The sequence below is a fragment of the Vulpes vulpes genome, chromosome 14 (genome assembly GCF_048418805.1).
Source record: "Vulpes vulpes isolate BD-2025 chromosome 14, VulVul3, whole genome shotgun sequence".
Taxonomy (NCBI): domain Eukaryota; kingdom Metazoa; phylum Chordata; class Mammalia; order Carnivora; family Canidae; genus Vulpes; species Vulpes vulpes.
In genome coordinates this window covers 29,525,448-29,541,998 of record NC_132793.1, presented here as the reverse complement: position 1 = coordinate 29,541,998, position 16,551 = coordinate 29,525,448, and the positions used below count along the sequence as shown (strand labels likewise).

The following is a 16,551-nucleotide window of genomic DNA, read 5'->3' as shown; positions in this document are numbered from 1 at the left end:
GGTACATTTGTTATAATGGGTGAGCCAATATTAATACATTATTATTATTATTTTAAAGATTTTATTTATTTATTCATGGGAGACAGAGAGAGAGGCAGAGACAAAGGCAGAGGCAGAAGCAGGCTCCATGTAGGGAGCCCCACGCAGGGACTCAACCCTGGGACTCCAGGACCACTCCCTGGGCTGAAGGCAGACGCTAATCCACTGAGCCACCCAGGGATCCTCTTAATATGTTATTATTAACTGAAGTTCATAATTTGCATCAAGGATCACTGTGTTGTTGATTCTGTGGATTTTGACAAATGCCTAATGTCACATATCTACCTACTATTACAATATCATACAGAATAGTTTCACCACCTGACCATTTCATTTTTATCTCTATATTCCAGTGCCTAGCATGGGGCTTATAAATGTTATATGAATGTGCAATAATATCTCATCTAAAATTAGATATGAGCAATCAAATTCAGTAGAATTTGAAAAACATTTGAAGAACAATCTGCCACAACCAAATAGAGCCTATCCTAGGAATAAAAGGATGGTTTAAAATTAGAAACGTGCTATCTCTCATTAGTCTGTCAGATAAGAAAAATAATAAAACTCAATATATAGAGAAAATCAGAATTCAAAGCATATCCCTGGTTTTCAAAAAAAAACTCTGAAAGTTAGAATGCTTTATTAACATAAAAAGAATATTTCAATTAGCATTATTTCAAAGATGATACACTGGAAGCATTTTCTAATGGAACAAAACAAGTATGGCAACTCTATTATTATTTCATATAATTCTGGAAGTTCTAGCTAATGATGTAAGATGAGAGAAGGATTACCATTTTGAGAAAGAGGCTCTAATTATTATTGAGATTATAGAAACCCCCCCCCCGCAAAAAAAAAACCTGAAAATCTATTAAAATCAATTGGTTTAATAAGACAACTGAACACATCATAGGTACACAAGTGAAAAAGTTTCCTCTATATAGCAAAACTGGTTAGAAATATTAATGGGATAAAAGGATCCTATTAATAAATAGCCACCTTGGGGATCCCTGGGTGGCGCAGCGGTTTAGCGCCTGCCTTTGGCCCAGGGCATGATCCTGGAGACCCGGGATCGAATCCCACGTCAGGCTCCAGGTGCATGGAGCCTGCTTCTCCCTCTGCCTGTGTCTCTGCCTCTCTTTCTCTCTCTCTGTGTGACTATCATAAATAAATAAAAATTAAAAAAAAAAATAAATAGCCACCTTAACAAGAAATGTTGGATATCTTAAGAAAAAAAGTCAAAATTGTACTAAGACAAAAATCGACTTGGGGCACCTGGGTGGCTCACTGGTTAAGCATCTGCCTCAGGTTGGTTCCCTGGGTCCTGGGATCAAGTTCCACATCAGGCTCCCCATGGGGAGCCTGCTTCTCCCTCTACCTATGTCTCTACTTTCTCTGTCTCTCATGAATAAATGAATAAAATCTTTTTTAAAAAATTGACTTAAAATTGTTATATATATTTTTTAAAGATTTTATTTATTTGAGAGAGCGAGTAAGAGAGCATGAGCAGGTTGGGGGGTTGTTGAGGCAGTGGGAGAGGGATAAGTAGACTTCCTGCTGAGCTGGGCTCCATCCTAGGAAACTGGGATCATGACCTGAGCCAAAGGGAGACACTTAATTGACTGAGCCACTCAGGTGCCCCAAGATTTTTATCTTAATATTATAATAGTAAAAAGTTGCCAGCAGACTAAATGTTTACCAAAAAGAATGATTTGTTAATTTTACTCTATCTTGTTCCATAATGATTTTAAGATAGTGTTCGTGATGTACATACATTATGACATGAAAATAACTGAAGAAACAACTTTTCCTAGTACTGAGACCAAAGAGAGAATTTTCTCATGGGTCTCAAAGAGAGGATATCATGCAGAGTAAAGAATGATCATCTTGATAACTTAAAAAAAGGAGCCAGCTTCCTAGAGGTGTTTCTTATGAAATTCCTTGCTACTGGGCCACACAGAAAGTGAATAGTTGATAAAGCTATTTGTGGTGGGGCCAGGAGTGTGGTGATGGTTGTGTATGGAATTTGTTTTTTGTTTTTTGTTTTTTTAAGATTTTATTTATTTACTCTGAGAGACAGATGCCCTGTGTATGGGAATTGAACATGAGATGTGAGTGAAATTCCTTGTGTTATTTGGTCCAGTATACAGCCCTGAGGAGCAGCCCAGTGGGAGGATACATTATAGAGACCAAAATTATGATTCCCAGCTGATGTGTCATGCCACCCTGGTATCCTATGAATTTTCAGATAGACCACTAAATTTTTATTAGTGTGTTACATTTATCTTTGCTATAGCTGGGAATCCACATTGCTAAGGAGTGTGTCAAATGGTGGTGTGGGTTATGAGTGCAGCAGCCACCAAGAGGGCCAGGCAGGAAACTGCAGGTGCCACTTAGGCTCCCATTACAAAGAATTTAATGTGGATGGACTGAATAGTCTCTGTAAATATTCTCTCAAATTAGATTTTGGTAAGTGCTATCTTACCAAGAGAACAAGTAAGCTATGTCTGGTCAGATGTAAGTTCATATATGTTAATATTTGGCTAATGGTATTAACAACCTCTTACAAAGGAGGAGCCTCATGAGGAGCCTCATGAGGTAAGATGCTTGAATAGAGGGCTACCTTATCTAAAAAGAAAATTGAGTCTTAATGTTGGAAGGAGTAGTCAAAGTTTCCAAAATTCTACATTGTAGAGCATGGCTACATTAATTTAGGTTTGGGAGAATTGATTTTTTAAAAATGAATGATACAGGACAGCCCGGGTGGCTCAGCAGTTTAGCACCGCCTTCAGCCCAGGGCCTGATCCTGGAGACCCAGGATCGAGTCCCACGTCGGGCTCCCTACATGGGGCCTGCTTCTGCCTCTGCTGTGTCTCTGCCTCTCTCTCTCTCTCTTTCTGTGTCTCTCATGAATAAATAAATAAAATCTTAAAAAAAAAAAAAAAGAATGATATGAAAACCTGACAAAAAAAAAAAGAAAGAAAGAAAAGAAAACCTGACCTAAGTAAGAGGGGAAAAACCTAAAGTTGTAAATTGTCCATGTACACTCCTGCTAAGGGGCTCCTGGGTGGCTCAGTCGGTTAAGCGTCTGACTCTTGGTTTCAGCTGAGGTCACAATCTCATGGGTCATGGGATCGAGTCCCATATCAAGCTCTGTGCTCTAAGGGGGGGGTGGGCATGCTCCTTGAGGAATCTGCTTAAAGATTCTCTTCTTCTCTCCTGCCCCTCCACTTGAGTATGTGTTCTCTCCTTTGTCTCAAATAAATTTTAAAAATCTTTGAAAAAAGGTAAGTTCCTGGTAAATCCTTCAAGATAAATAGTATCCAGGTAGATAGTAACCAGAATGGTTTGGAAGGTTTAGAAGCTGGCTTTACTCTCTTTAAGCCACAGTGTCTTCATCTGTATTAGATTAGTATCCAATTGAAGGCTAACCAGTTAGTATGATTAAAACTGAATAAAACCCCTGGGGATCTCCTCTAGCCAGAGTTGTATGTGCCTTTCTAGCTGGAGTTGTGTTTTGCTACTAGAGGGTCCTTGTGTCATAACTCACTAGGAGTTGTTTGTGTTGGCTGAGACAAAGTGCAGATAAAACCTTGAAAATTGTCAAACCAATTGGAGGGACAGTCAGATTCTCCCCTCTCAGGTATCTAAAGAGGGATTTTTTAAAGTTACGAGATAGCTGAAGGTTGGAAGCCCTTTGGCTTGCCCTCATCCTGGTCACCTCTCCAGTCCGACCGTGGGAACGAACAAGTGTCTGGTGAGAACTGAGCCAGGGTGAAAGGCAAAAGGCAGGGTGGTCCTCAGGGTGGTCACCTCTGGGCAACTTCATTTCACACTGCCATTTACAACTGAGTTGGGTCCTCAGATAATTTTGAAGGCTTTTCCCTTTGGCTTCCTACTCACAGGGAGCCCTTTATCATGCCTTCAAGAGGACGACCCCTGCCAGACTTATTCTGATCCTGGCGTTTCTCAGAGAAATTAACTTGTGATCTGTAGAATAAATGAAAGTTAGAAGCCCACCATGTGAAATGTGCCAAGAAGATACCAAGGAGATAGGAAGAAGATAAGGGTTAGTGAAGTCAGTGCCTCCCACTGGGAAATCAAGTCAGCACTTCAAGGGGACTGACAGTATTTGCCTGTAGGTTTGTTTTTGTCCGTAAAAGTTGGGGAGAGAACAGGCCTAAGAAGTGGACAGCGAGGGACGCCTGGCTGGCTCAGTGGTTGGGCGCCTGCCTTCGGCTCGGGCCGTGATCCCGGGATCCAGGATTGGGTCCCACGCCGGGCTCCCTGCATGGATCCTGCTTCTCCCTCTGCCTTTGTCTCTGTCTTTCTCTCAGTCTGTGTCTCTCATGAATAAATAAATAAATCTTTTAAAAAAAATGGACATCGGGGTGGAGGCAATTGCGGACTAAGGGCCCTTTTATCTGACTAATCTCAACCACCTCTCATTATTTTGATGTTACAACACAGCTTCTGTCTCTTTGGTTGTTCTTACCAAGGCCTTGTCCCATCAGGACAAAAGGTCGGAGGAGAGGACTGCCTGCTGCAGTGCCTGACCTCGCCATTTGCTCAGGGCTAGCCCAGTTCTGCACTTGCACATCTATTATGTCACCGTCTGTGTCACTATCATCTGTTTTTCTTTGGCATTTTAGGCTGGCTTTTTCCAGGAGAAATGTTTTGTTTCCTTGTTCTGGGCTTTATATTCATTTTACTACTACTATGTTCAATTAAAGTTATTAGCTTAATTATGCATTTAAAACAAAACAAAACAAAATAACAAGAAGCCACTGCCCTAATTGGGCAGGAGAATTGAGGGCAGTGCTACTCTGAATGTGCTCTGGTTTCCTGGCCAAGAGAGGCCATACAAGGGCCCTGAGAATATTTGCAGGCGCAATTCCTCATACACTCACTTCTGAGTTGTGGAGAACAAGGAAAATGTCAGAAGCCAGAGACATTGTTAACACAGTCTTCCCTGGGGGAAGAAAAATAATTCTTTAAGCTAGTCCATGTTGATTCCAGGCCAGATTTTAGAATATTCTGACAGAGAGATGACATAGATGCCTCAAAAATGAAGTATTAAGAGTTTCAACACAGGTTCACAAAGAATAGGAAACTTTAGGCTTTTTAGGGTTTGGCTCAGGTTGTGATCTCATGGGTCATGAGATCGTAAGAGGGTCTCCTCCCTCTGCCCCTCCCCCTGCTCATTCTCTCTTTCTCTGAAATAAATATATAAATCTTTTTAAAAATATATTATAGGATGCCCAAACCTAGCCTCTGCAAGTGGGTACCTACTGATCATTATAATACAGACCTCAGAGGGTGGCCCTGTCCCTTTTGGCCTAACAGTTTTTGTTGTCTTGTCTGCCAGATGGAAAAACATAGAATGGCTGGCTGACCTTACCCAAGGAGTTCAGAACCATTGGCAAGGACTGCCACTAGGAGGGATATTTCTGTGTCTTCCCTGCTTCTGTACAAAGAGTACCAAAGGCTGTTGGACATTGATCTTTGTTTTTCTTCCAGTTTTATTGTGCTATTAATTGACATATCATGTTAAATACATTTAAGTACCACATAATGATTTCAATATTTGTATATAATACAAAGTGCTTATCATGGTAAGTTTAAAATATCCATTACCTCACAGTTAATAGCTTTTTTCTTGTGATGAGATCTTTTTTTTTAATTTTTAATTTTTATTTTTTATTTTTTATTTTTTTGTGATGAGATCTTTTAAGTCTACTTTCAGCAGCCTTCAAATATACAATACGGTGTTGTAAACCATGCTGTACACTATGTCGCCAGAACATACTGGTACCTTTGACCATCTTCACCCATTTCCCCCAGCCTGGACATAGGTCATTGAATTACTGTTGGGATTATATGTCCTTTTAAGGTGCTTTCTAAGTCTAGATTTTCTGTTTCTGAATGACAGTGTTTTGGATTCTAATTGTTTTCGTTTTAATAAGAAAATGCAGGAAAAAAAATAAAAAAAAAAAATAAGAAAATGCAGGGATGTCTGGGTGGCTCAGCGATTGAGTGCCTGCCTTCAGCCCAGGGCATGATCCTGGAGTCCTGGGATTGAGTTCCACATCAGGCTCCCTGCATCGGGTCTGCTTCTCTCTCTGACTATGTCTCTGCCTCTCTCTCTGTGTCTCTCATGAAAAAATAAATGAAATCTTAAAGAAAATGCAATTGCGGGGCCCCTGGGTGGCTCAGTTGGTTAAGCGTCTACCTTCGGCTCGGGTCATTATCTCAGGGTCCTGGGATTGAACCCTGCATCAGGCTCTCTGCTCAGCGGGAGTCTGCTTCTTTCTCTCTCTCTTTCTGAGCTTTCTCACTCAAATAAATAAATAAATAAATAAATAAATAAATAAATAAATAGTTATTTAAAAGACAGAAAATGCAATTGCATTGGTAGGTGTTAAATGACAAAGATGCCTAGCACTGATTATTTTCTGTGACCTGTTCCTTTCAGAACCTCTGGCTGAGTAGTTCTGTTCTCTGAGCCCTGCCACTTTTGACCCTCTCTTTCCCATGGGGAGTCCCTTGCAGAGCTAACAGGCTCTTGCCTTCACTGGGTTCAGATATCAGCAGGAGAACCAGCAGTCCTGGCCAAACAGCTCAGGCTGCAAGAGAAAGCTCCTCTGTTGGGGCACCTGGCTGGCTCAATCTGGGGAGCATGGGACTTTTGATCGCAGGGTTGTGAGTTTGAGCCCCATGTTGAGGGTAGAGATGACTTAAATAAATAAAATTTTTTTAAAAAGTTCCTCTGCAATTTTCATTCTTCCCCAGCATCACGTACATGTACAATATGATGAGACTGTATGTAGACCATGACCATGGTGCATAGAAATCTTTGTTACCCTGTTTGATTCTCTTCGCTTAAAAATCAGCTCCTAAAAGTTTTAGAATTGAGCTGTAACTTGTCTAATACCAAGTTTTTTTTTTTTTATTGAAGGCTATTTCTGATGCTTGGAAGCTACCCTTTCAGCTACAAAGATGGTCATCAATCTTTGCCTCCCACAGTTCAGACCAAGAATTTATTGCAACAAGGTAAACAAAAAAGTATATGCACATAAATATACAATGGCTAGTTTTCACGTTTTTCCCCATTCCTGCCTGTGTATGTGGACTTACTTTGGACATAATGTGCTTTTACCTTCTCTGTTTTAGATCCCACCAGTGATACATAGGTAAGTATGGGTCAGGCCACACCTCTAGAATCATACAGCGCTGTTAGAAGGTGAGCTGTGGCTCATTTTCTGGAGGGTCTTACTCATTGTGCTCTTCTCTCTGATGATAAAATTTAATTCCACTCCAAGTCAGTGAAGGTAGAGATTCTCTCCCTGCTGTTCTTCCCCCTTATTTCTCATGCTAGAAATAATAGCTTGTATTTGTTATTTGGATTCCTTCTTTATTATTTGAATTAGACTGCTTCCCCTTTTGTGCAAAGGAGGTTATCTTTGCACAGCTCGGAGCAAGGAGTAAGGAAACTGCAAGGGGGGAACTGAACCCTCCCCTAATTTGGACCTTCTGCATTCAGCATACTATATCAAGTTCTTAGATTGTGAAACTAATTTCTGTCAACAGAGACACAAGTGCCCTCCACCCCTGGCTATGTGAAAAGAATATTCCCATGAAACCTTTTGTAAGGTGAAATGGCATGAAATGAAGAGTATCCCCTGCCTTCTGAAAGTTCACATTAGGCCACTTTACTTTTATGAAAGACCTACATTAGTGGTTAGTTTGATAATGACTTTTTTCTGTAAAGGTAAAAATTCTCTTTGGATTTCTTTTGGTTAGCAAAAACAAGTACTAATATAGGTCTTCGGTAAAAGCAAAGTGATGTGATGTGAACTTTCAGATGGGGTGGGGAGTACCTGTATCTTAAAATCTCTACAAGTTATAACAGATTTTAGAAATATTGGAGGGGTGTGCCTGGGTGGCTTACTCAGTTAAGCATCTGCCTTCAGCTCAGGTCATGATTCCAGGTCATGATCCCATGATCAAGTCATGATCCCCCTCCCTCAAAAAAGAAATATTACAAGAGGAAAAAGTTACATTCCCACTCCATAATATAATCACTATTCTAGATTTCCCAGTCTTTTGTGGTCCTTGTTTCTGAACACACTTTTTTTTTTTAACCAAGATCCGTCACTCAGATTTACAAGAAGATTGTTCATTGGCCTTGCTAGGGAACCTGTTACAATTTATAGAGTTAAGAACTTTATCTTTTTTAAATATTTTATTTAAAAAATTATTTATTTATTTATTTGAGAGAGAGAGAGAGAGAGAGAGAACAAGCAGGAGGAGAGGCAGAGGGAGAAGGGGGAGCAGACTCTCCGCTGAGCAGGGATCCTGATGCAGGACTCTATCCCAGGACTGTAGGATCATGACCTGAGCTGAAGGCAGATGCCTAACCAATTGAGCTGCCCAGGTGCCCCCAAATTAAGAACTTTAAGGGGCACCTTTGTTTTCCCCTAAATCTCTATGGTTTCATCCTCTGAAATAAAAAACCACTAGTATATCTGCCCTTTTTTCTCAGAGTCATTATTTTGAAGGGATTTTTGGTTGGGTTGAGCAGAGTTTTGTGGCTCATATTTTTTAAGGATGGGTCATACTTGGGAACAAGTTGCTTTGACCTGATCTTGAGTGCCTACCCTTCAAAAAAAAAAAAAAAAAAAAAAAAAAAAAAAAAAAACAAGAGAATTTGATGTAATAGAGGACATTTTAAATGAGGAACTTAAGACTTTCTTTAAATAATTTTCTTAGAAGTGGCAAGTTCTTGAAAACTAGTTGTCTTCATTTGGATCTCATCAAATGAATGCATCTCCTATTTGTCATTAACTCTAGATATCAGCTGATGGTTATGAAGTAGAAAATCTCATCTCTGAAGACCTCACAAAGAGAAGTCATGGTTTTAGGACAGAGTATTTCATTAAGCCACCGGTCTATGTGACAGTTTCCTTTCCCTTCAGTGTGGAAATCTGTAGGATTAACATAGACCTCACAGCTGGGGGAGGCCAGAATGTCACTGGCCTGGAAATGTACACATCTGCCTTATCCAGCAGAGCATCTTGGAATGCCTCCGAGTGCCGAACCCTGGGCCCAGCTGAGCCGGCCATCCCGGACAAGGAGGCATTCACCTTGGTAGGCAAAGTCTTACTGAAAAACCAGAGCCAGGTGGTGTTTAGTCACAGGGGCTTCAAGGCCAGGCCACCTTTTGGCCCAATGGAAGCCACACTGCCCTCTCCTGCGGTTGTGGCCCAGGAGCTCTGGAATAAAGGGGCTCTTTCCCTCAGCCACGTGGCCCATCTCAAGATCTGTATCACCCACGTGACAGGCAGTGGTATCCCTTGCATCAAACGATTGGAAGTGTGGGGTCAGCCAGCTAAAACCTGCTCTCAGGAGGTGATAGATAGTGTCATGCTGGTTGCCTCCGAGAGCCTCCCTCAGGACTTGGCTCTGCAGGCTCCTGCCTTGCCCATGGAGAGTGACTGCGATTCTGGGGCCCTGCCTGAGCACCAGCAGGCCCCCACCAGCCTGCAGGAGCTGGCTGAGGTAATTCAAGATGTGCCCGAGGAGTTCCTGGACCCCATCACCCTAGAGATCATGCCTTGCCCAATGCTGCTGCCCTCGGGCAAGGTCATTGACCAGAGCACATTGGAGAAGTGTAACCGCAGCGAAGCCACTTGGGGCCGAGTGCCCAGCGACCCTTTCACGGGGGTCGCCTTTACTCCGCACTCCCAGCCCCTGCCTCACCCCTCCCTGAAGGCCCGGATCGACCATTTCCTGCTCCAGCACTCTGTTCCTGGCTGCCATCTGCTCGGGAGAGCACAGACTGCATTGGCAGTGACGCCTTCTTCCATTGCTCTGCCGTCTCGGAAAAGGAAGATGGAGCAGCCTGAACACCCCCCAGACGGTAGCCTTGGTATCAGTGCTTCCGGTTTTTCTACCACGAATCTTCTGGTCTCACCCACTACCTCAGAGCACACCACCAAGAAAATGAAAGCTGCCAGCGAGCTTGGGCTGACGCATATGGACTGCTCAACAGGTATTCCACGTCCTACGTCCATGTCCTATGTCATCCCTATGCTTCCCAGGCGACAGTTGGCACTGTTGCCCTGTGCTTTATGCTTTGCCACCTTAAATTACCCCCAAATATACTGGCTTAGAGCACCATACATGCATGCTCTCATAACTTCTCTGGTCAGGAATGCGGGCATGGTTTGGCTGGGTCACCTGCTTCTGGGTCTTCCGCAGCCACCCTCAGTGTGGCTGGCCCCGCAGCCCCCTTACAGCTTGCCTGGAGAAGGATTCACTTGCTAGCTCGCTCCTGTGATTGTTACAGGATTCAGTTCCTGGCTGAATTGTCGTGCTGAGGGTCTCTCTTCCTTGTTGGCTGGTGGCCAGTGTGTCCTCAGCTCCTTGCTGTGTGGGCCTCTTGAGGGCAGCACATAACATGGTAGCTGTGTACACCAGGGCGTGTGCAAGCAAGGTGGAAGTCACGGTTTTGTATAACCCACTTGTGGAGGTGACATCCGTCATTTTTGCTATATTCTATTAGAAGCAAGTCACTGAGTCCAGCCCATACCCTAGGGGAGGGGAAACCCAAGGCATGGGTATCTGGAGATGGGTCCCATGGGGAGCCATTTCAGACACTCCCACACCATTGATTCTTATTTTATTTAGTGGTGGTTTTTATATTTGTTTTTGTCTAGGATAGGTGGTTTAATTTTGTCTCATGCCTTTTCAATGTCAATGGAGGTGATACTATGATTTTTCATCCTTAGATCTTTTAATGTGAAAAAATACATTAGTAGGCTTCTTAATACTGAGCCAGTCTTAACATTCCTGGAAGAAACTCCATTTGGTTATGCTTCTTTTAATATTCAGCTTGGCTCTGTTTACAGCATTTTATTCTTGATAAATAATTTGGACTGTTGTATATGTATGTATATGTGTATGTATGCATGTATACATGGGCAGATGCCATCTTTGGTCATGTTTTGTTATCAAAGATTTATTTGCTCCATAAGAAGAATTAGGAAATTTTCCTTAACTAAATTTTAGAACAATAGTATTAGAATCATTTACTCTCTTAAATATTTGGTAGAATTTACCCATGATTGTCCAAGCCTGGTGCTTTTTGGAGGTAACTCTTTGACACTTTTTCTTTTATGAAAATTAGTCTCAGTTTTATCATTCTTTTAATTTCCTCTCATACTGTAAAAACCCTATACAAATAGTATGCTTAAAGGTTACATGTGGTTTTGAATATAAGTTTTCATTAACATGACCCTTGGAAACTTCTGGAAGCAACTGAGGTGCCATGGGGTGAGACAAGGAAAGGGTCCTTAGACCCTGATGTCTGGGAGGTCTCCGGTGGTGTTGGCCTTGGCAGATTTGTTGGTGACATAGCACTGTGCTGTCCTGTGCTTCGAGGCCCAGAGCAAGTCCTACAAACTGTAGACAAAATGTTCTACTCCCTCCTTTGGGGCAGTTTGGTGAGCCTTGCTACCAGGCAGGTCTCTGGGTTCTTTCTGGGACAGCCTCCCCCCTCCCCCATTGCCTTCACCCTCAGCCGCCTGCTCGGCTTTCTGTGGACCACACAGAGAAGGTCCCTTAGGTCCTGGAATAGGCGGGGTGCGGTCTTTGCTACTCACTCAGTAATGACCACTTTGCTTTACTCAGCAGGAGAGAGAGAGCACACAGAGGCCCAGAGGTGCAGGCCAGCAGCTTTGCGAGGTGGGGGGAGCCTAGAAGGGAGAAGGTGGGGAGAAGTTGCTGGTGAGGGAGTGGATAGGGAGCAAGGGCTCAAAGCTGGGCGTAGGCCCAATCATTTCCTTGGCCTGCAGGACCTGCCTAAAGTAGGGTGCAGTTCTGCAGGCTAGCCACCAGGTGGCCCAAGCCTGCTCGGCCAACTGTCCAGGAGCAGGAAAGCAAGAGCAGGGCGCAGGAGCCCTGAGAGCCGTGTGGATGGGTCTCCAGAGCCTTCACTGTTGGTGTTCTGTCATCACAATCCACTAGTGGACGTTAGGGAGGAGTTTCTGTACACTTGTGCCCATTTAGAGCTGGAAGTACTGTTCTCGTAGTCCTCCAAGGACATATGGCTTGGTCTTCTCTTTTGCTGAACCTCTCTGGATATTGTGGTCTGTGCGTCTCTTATCAGATCCAGTGTCCCATGAGCAGAAGCTGTCACAAAGCTTGGAAGTTGCCTTGACGTCGACCCTCGGCTCCATGCCCTCTTTCACAGCTCGGCTGACCAGGGGACAGCTCCAGCACCTGGGCACGAGAGAAAGCTGCACCTCCTGGAGGCCAGCCACTGGCTCGGGTAACCAGGGCCCCCTCTGTCTCCTGGGAGCCCTGGAATGGGAGGCTGGGCCACGCATTCAGGGTTCTGCGGACCGCCATGCCCAGCCTCCTTCTGGAAAGAGAACCAGTCTCTTTCCTTCTCCAGGGAGAGTTGAGGGGTTCCTGTCACTTCACAAGAAGGACTTTCTTTAGTTAAGTCTTAGTAATTCTGTAGACTTAGAGCTTGGCAGCTCTGTGGTGTTTCTGGTAAGATCTAATTGTTCTGTCCTGAGAACTTTTGGTTGTTTCTCCTTCGTTTAGTTTTCGGATCTAGTCTGTCTCCCATCTGACACTTGGGTTGTTGATTTTATATAACTGGGGTTGTCCTCTTCATCCCTTCCTGTCAACATTGTTACTGGTGTTTCGGCAAAGAACTGGGGCAGCTTACTGAGCCAGTTTTTGTCTCCCTTGAATCTGGGACTACATTAGACGATAGAATCAATTACGATGCAAAGTGAGAGAACCTGCTGGAATGCTGGGGCAGTTTTTACAAAATGAAGCCTGAAGGAGCTCATGATAAGGTGTATGCTCCGTTCCTGTTGCCCATCCAAAGCCAGGCTGTTCTCTTATCTGGATCCCGGGCCATCTTACCTCTTCTGCTTCTCATCCCCACATCCCTAGCTCTCTGATTATGTTTCCACCCTGGCAAGCCCCAAGAACCTTCTTGTCCAGGTGACCAGTTGTTTCCATGGACTCCAAGCCCAGTAGTCGCTCACCCTCTCAGCAGTATCTGATGCATCTAGCCAGCACTCCTTCCCGAAAGGCCTTCCCTCTTGGCCTTCCAGAGGGTACATTCTTTTTCTGTATATTTTCACCATCCCTTTGCAGTTTTCACTGCTGACTCTTTCTTCTGTTCCAGACTCTGGTCCTGGACCCTCTTCTCTGTCCTCTGTTATCCTAGCAAGAGCCTATCGGACAGTGACTATCCATGCTCACCTGTAACTCCTTCTTCTCCTGGGAGCTCAGATCCCAACTTCCCTGACAGCTGCCTGGCTACCCCCAAGTGGGAAACCCATGGATGTATTTTTTTTTTTTTTTTTTTTTATGATAGTCACAGAGAGAGAGAGAGAGGCAGAGAAGCAGGCTCCATGCACCGGGAGCCCGACGTGGGATTCGATCCCGGGTCTCCAGGATCGCGCCCTGGGCCAAAGGCAGGCGCCAAACCGCTGCGCCACCCAGGGATTCCCCCATGGATGTATCTTAAGTGAAATTCTAATTTAGGGACGCCTGGGTGGCTCAGCAATTGAACATCTGCCTCTGGCTCAGGTCATGATCCTGGGGTCTTGGGATCGAGTCCCATATCCGGCTCCCTGCAGGGCGTCTGCTTCTCCCTCTGCCTATGTCTCTGCCTCTCTCTGTATCTCTCATGAATAAATAAATAAAATCTAAAAAAAAATTCTAACTCAGAACTACAAACACCTTCCAGAGATTTCTCCCACCTCCCATAATGCCATTGCGGATAAAGAACAGCATCTTCTATCCTCTGGTCAGGCCTCTAAAGTGTATATCATCTTTGATTTCCTTCAACATTCCTTTTTTTTTAAGATTTTATTTATTCATGAGAAACAGAGAGAGAGGCAGAGACATAGGCAGAGGGAGAATCAGGCTCCTCACAGGGAGCTCAGTGTGGGACTCGAACCCAGGACTCTGTGATCATGCCCTGATCCAGCATTCCTGGCTTCAGCATTCCTGATATCCGTTCACCCTCACGTCCTGCTGGTGCTCCTCCAGAGTGGACCTCAGAGTGTTCTTCTCTGCTGCCACCTGGCCCCAGCTCCTGAGCTGTGTCCCTGGCCTCTTGGAGCAGTCCTGCTGCCCCCTGGCAGCCACCCTTGCCAGTCACTCACAGGGGCCAGAGGGATCTTCTTATGCTATCAACCAGCTTGTGGCACTGCACTTCTTAGATGCCTCCTCGGGCATTGATTGAACTTGGAATAAAATCTAAACTCCCACTGCTATGAAGTCCTGTGCCATGCCTCAGCCTGCCCCCCTTTGTAGTCTCACCTGAGAAGCCAGTCTCATATGTCACACCTCTGCTTCCTGTCTTTCTTTAATGGACCAGCCATTCTCTTGGTTTGGTTTGGTTTAGTTCTGGACCAATTCTTTGTACTCGCTGTCCCTTTCTTTCTGCATGGCTGGTCTCTTTCTTCCTCCCAGGAGGCCACCCTTGCCCTTTCCAGATGGGTGTGGACTGGGGAAAAGAGGCCCCAAGAGAAGGAAGTACAGCAGGTACAGCTTGGGAAGGTGGTGGCAGGTCTTGGCCACTATGGCCCTCATCCAGGGAGCCCAGCTCAAAGCAGGGAACGAGAGTGCCAGTGGCATGGGAAGGAGATTGGCAGGTCAGGAGGAAGGCTGCCGGGCTGAAGAGAAGCAGGTGCCAGGCTCAGCGGGCAGGTCTGCTGCAGACAGACCTCAGCCTTGCCCCAACCTCTGGTGCCCTCCTTCCTCCGCTGACATACCCAACCCTGCTGCACTTGACCACTCTCAGCTTTTTTTTTTTTTTTTAAGATTTTATTTATTTATTCACCAGAGAGAGAGAGAGAGAGAGAGCGAGAGCGCAGAGACACAGGCAGAGGGAGAAGCAGGCTCCATGCAGGAAACCCGACGTGGAACTCGATCCCGGGTCTCCAGGATCAGGCCTTGGGCTGATGGTGGCGCTAAACCACTGAGCCACCCGGGCTGCCTCCACTCTCAGCTTTTGCCTTTTCTTGTGGCACCTCGCCTTTCTTGTAGTTTGTTGTCAGGATGGGCTTTTGCCCCACTCTGACCCTGCCAGCCTGTCCCAGTGGAAAGTAAGTCCTGCTCAGAGACCAGGAGGAAGGGCTCAGTGTGGCCCACCTGCCCCCAGAAGCCAGCGTTTCTTGAGCACTCATTAGAGCACCAAGATTTGATAATTGAGGGGAGGCCTCCTAGGTCTCCATACTTCCAGATTAGCCAGAAGGGGCCTCAGGAGAGATAAAGCCAGGCTGCTGCAGGGATGGAGGGTAGGGAAGCTTGTTGTCCCACTCCAGGCATAGGCCCTGCCATCAGGATGGAGCCTGCACTGGGGGGCAGCTTTCCCTAACCTTGGCCTATTTTCCTCCCTGATTTACCAGAGCAGCCTGGGAGCATCCCAGGCCCCGAATGCGCCTCCTGCAAAAGAGTGTTCTCTCCGTACTTCAAAAAGGAGCCTGTGTACCAGCTTCCCTGTGGCCACCTGCTATGCCGGCCCTGCCTGGGTGAGAAGCAGCGCTCCCTGCCTGTGGCCTGCACAGCCTGCCAGCGGCCGTTCGCCAGCCAGGACGTACTGCGGGTCCACTTCTGAGTGACCAGCCTCAACCCGAGAAGACCCATCGAGGGGAGTAGCTGAGGGAGTGGGGGGGTCAGGGTCCCCTGAGGGCTGGCCAGATCCTAAGCACAGAGGGGCCCTTTCTTCCCCACGGGCTTTTTCCCTCTGTCTCCTTCCACAGTGTAGCACATGGGCCTGAGTCGGGGTAGGAGGGGGCACTCCACTCCTGCTCAAGTGGCACTAGGATAACAAAGCCATAGTCTGGGCCCGGAGGGATGGAGGACATATTCCTGCCCTCCCAGGCCTCCCTGCCTCCCCCGCCCCGCCCCACCAGAGCCCAGGGCCTTTTAGAGCCGGCCCCACCCTGCTGGCACCCACCCCAGTCCTGCAGGGCAGATGCAAGTGGAGCACCACAGACCATGGCTCTGGATCTCAAAGACCGCCTCTGCCTTCAGTGTCATCCATGAGGGCTCCATGGCGGGGCTGTGGATGAATGACTCAGTTCCCGACTGGCAGGCCACTCTGAGCCTTAATAAAGCGATGGTTGACGTCTACTGTGGGCTTCCTCCTGACAAAGTGCCTGTCTGTGTCATACTGCTGTCCCCCACCGGCACCCACACAATGTGGGGCTGTCACAGGGCAACCTTAAGTGGCCACGACAACCCTGTCAGGCGACAATTGAGGTCAGTGGCCTGAAGGGATGAGAAGTCACATTTCCAGATGCATCTGCCGCATGAGGATTTGCATGTGGGCGTGCATGTGAGTGGGGGGGCCTGAGTGTCCTCCCTGAGGCCAGCTCACATGGGGCTGGGGCTGCACTGCATTCAGCCCAGCCGGCTGCAGCTGCGCTGCCCTCTGACGGGGACAGAGCTTTCCCCACCCAGCCTGTT

General features: G+C 46.0%; 1 protein-coding gene across 3 annotated transcripts in view; it reads left to right on the top strand.

The window, feature by feature from the left end:
* UBOX5 (U-box domain containing 5) overlaps positions 1–16,215 on the top strand; it is a 42,804-nt gene extending 26,589 nt beyond the window's left edge. The window contains exons 2-5 of one of the 3 annotated variants that reach the window (XM_026012381.2): positions 6,998–7,092; positions 8,893–10,093; positions 12,212–12,373; positions 15,489–16,215. In XM_026012381.2, the coding sequence (XP_025868166.1) occupies positions 7,039–7,092; positions 8,893–10,093; positions 12,212–12,373; positions 15,489–15,697 (1,626 nt within the window). In that variant the 5' untranslated portion in view covers positions 6,998–7,038 and the 3' untranslated portion in view covers positions 15,698–16,215. The remainder of the gene's footprint in view (positions 1–6,997; positions 7,093–8,892; positions 10,094–12,211; positions 12,374–15,488) is intronic. The other 2 variants (XM_026012383.2, XM_026012382.2) reach the window with 2 other exon arrangements.
* Positions 16,216–16,551: the final 336 nt, after the last annotated feature.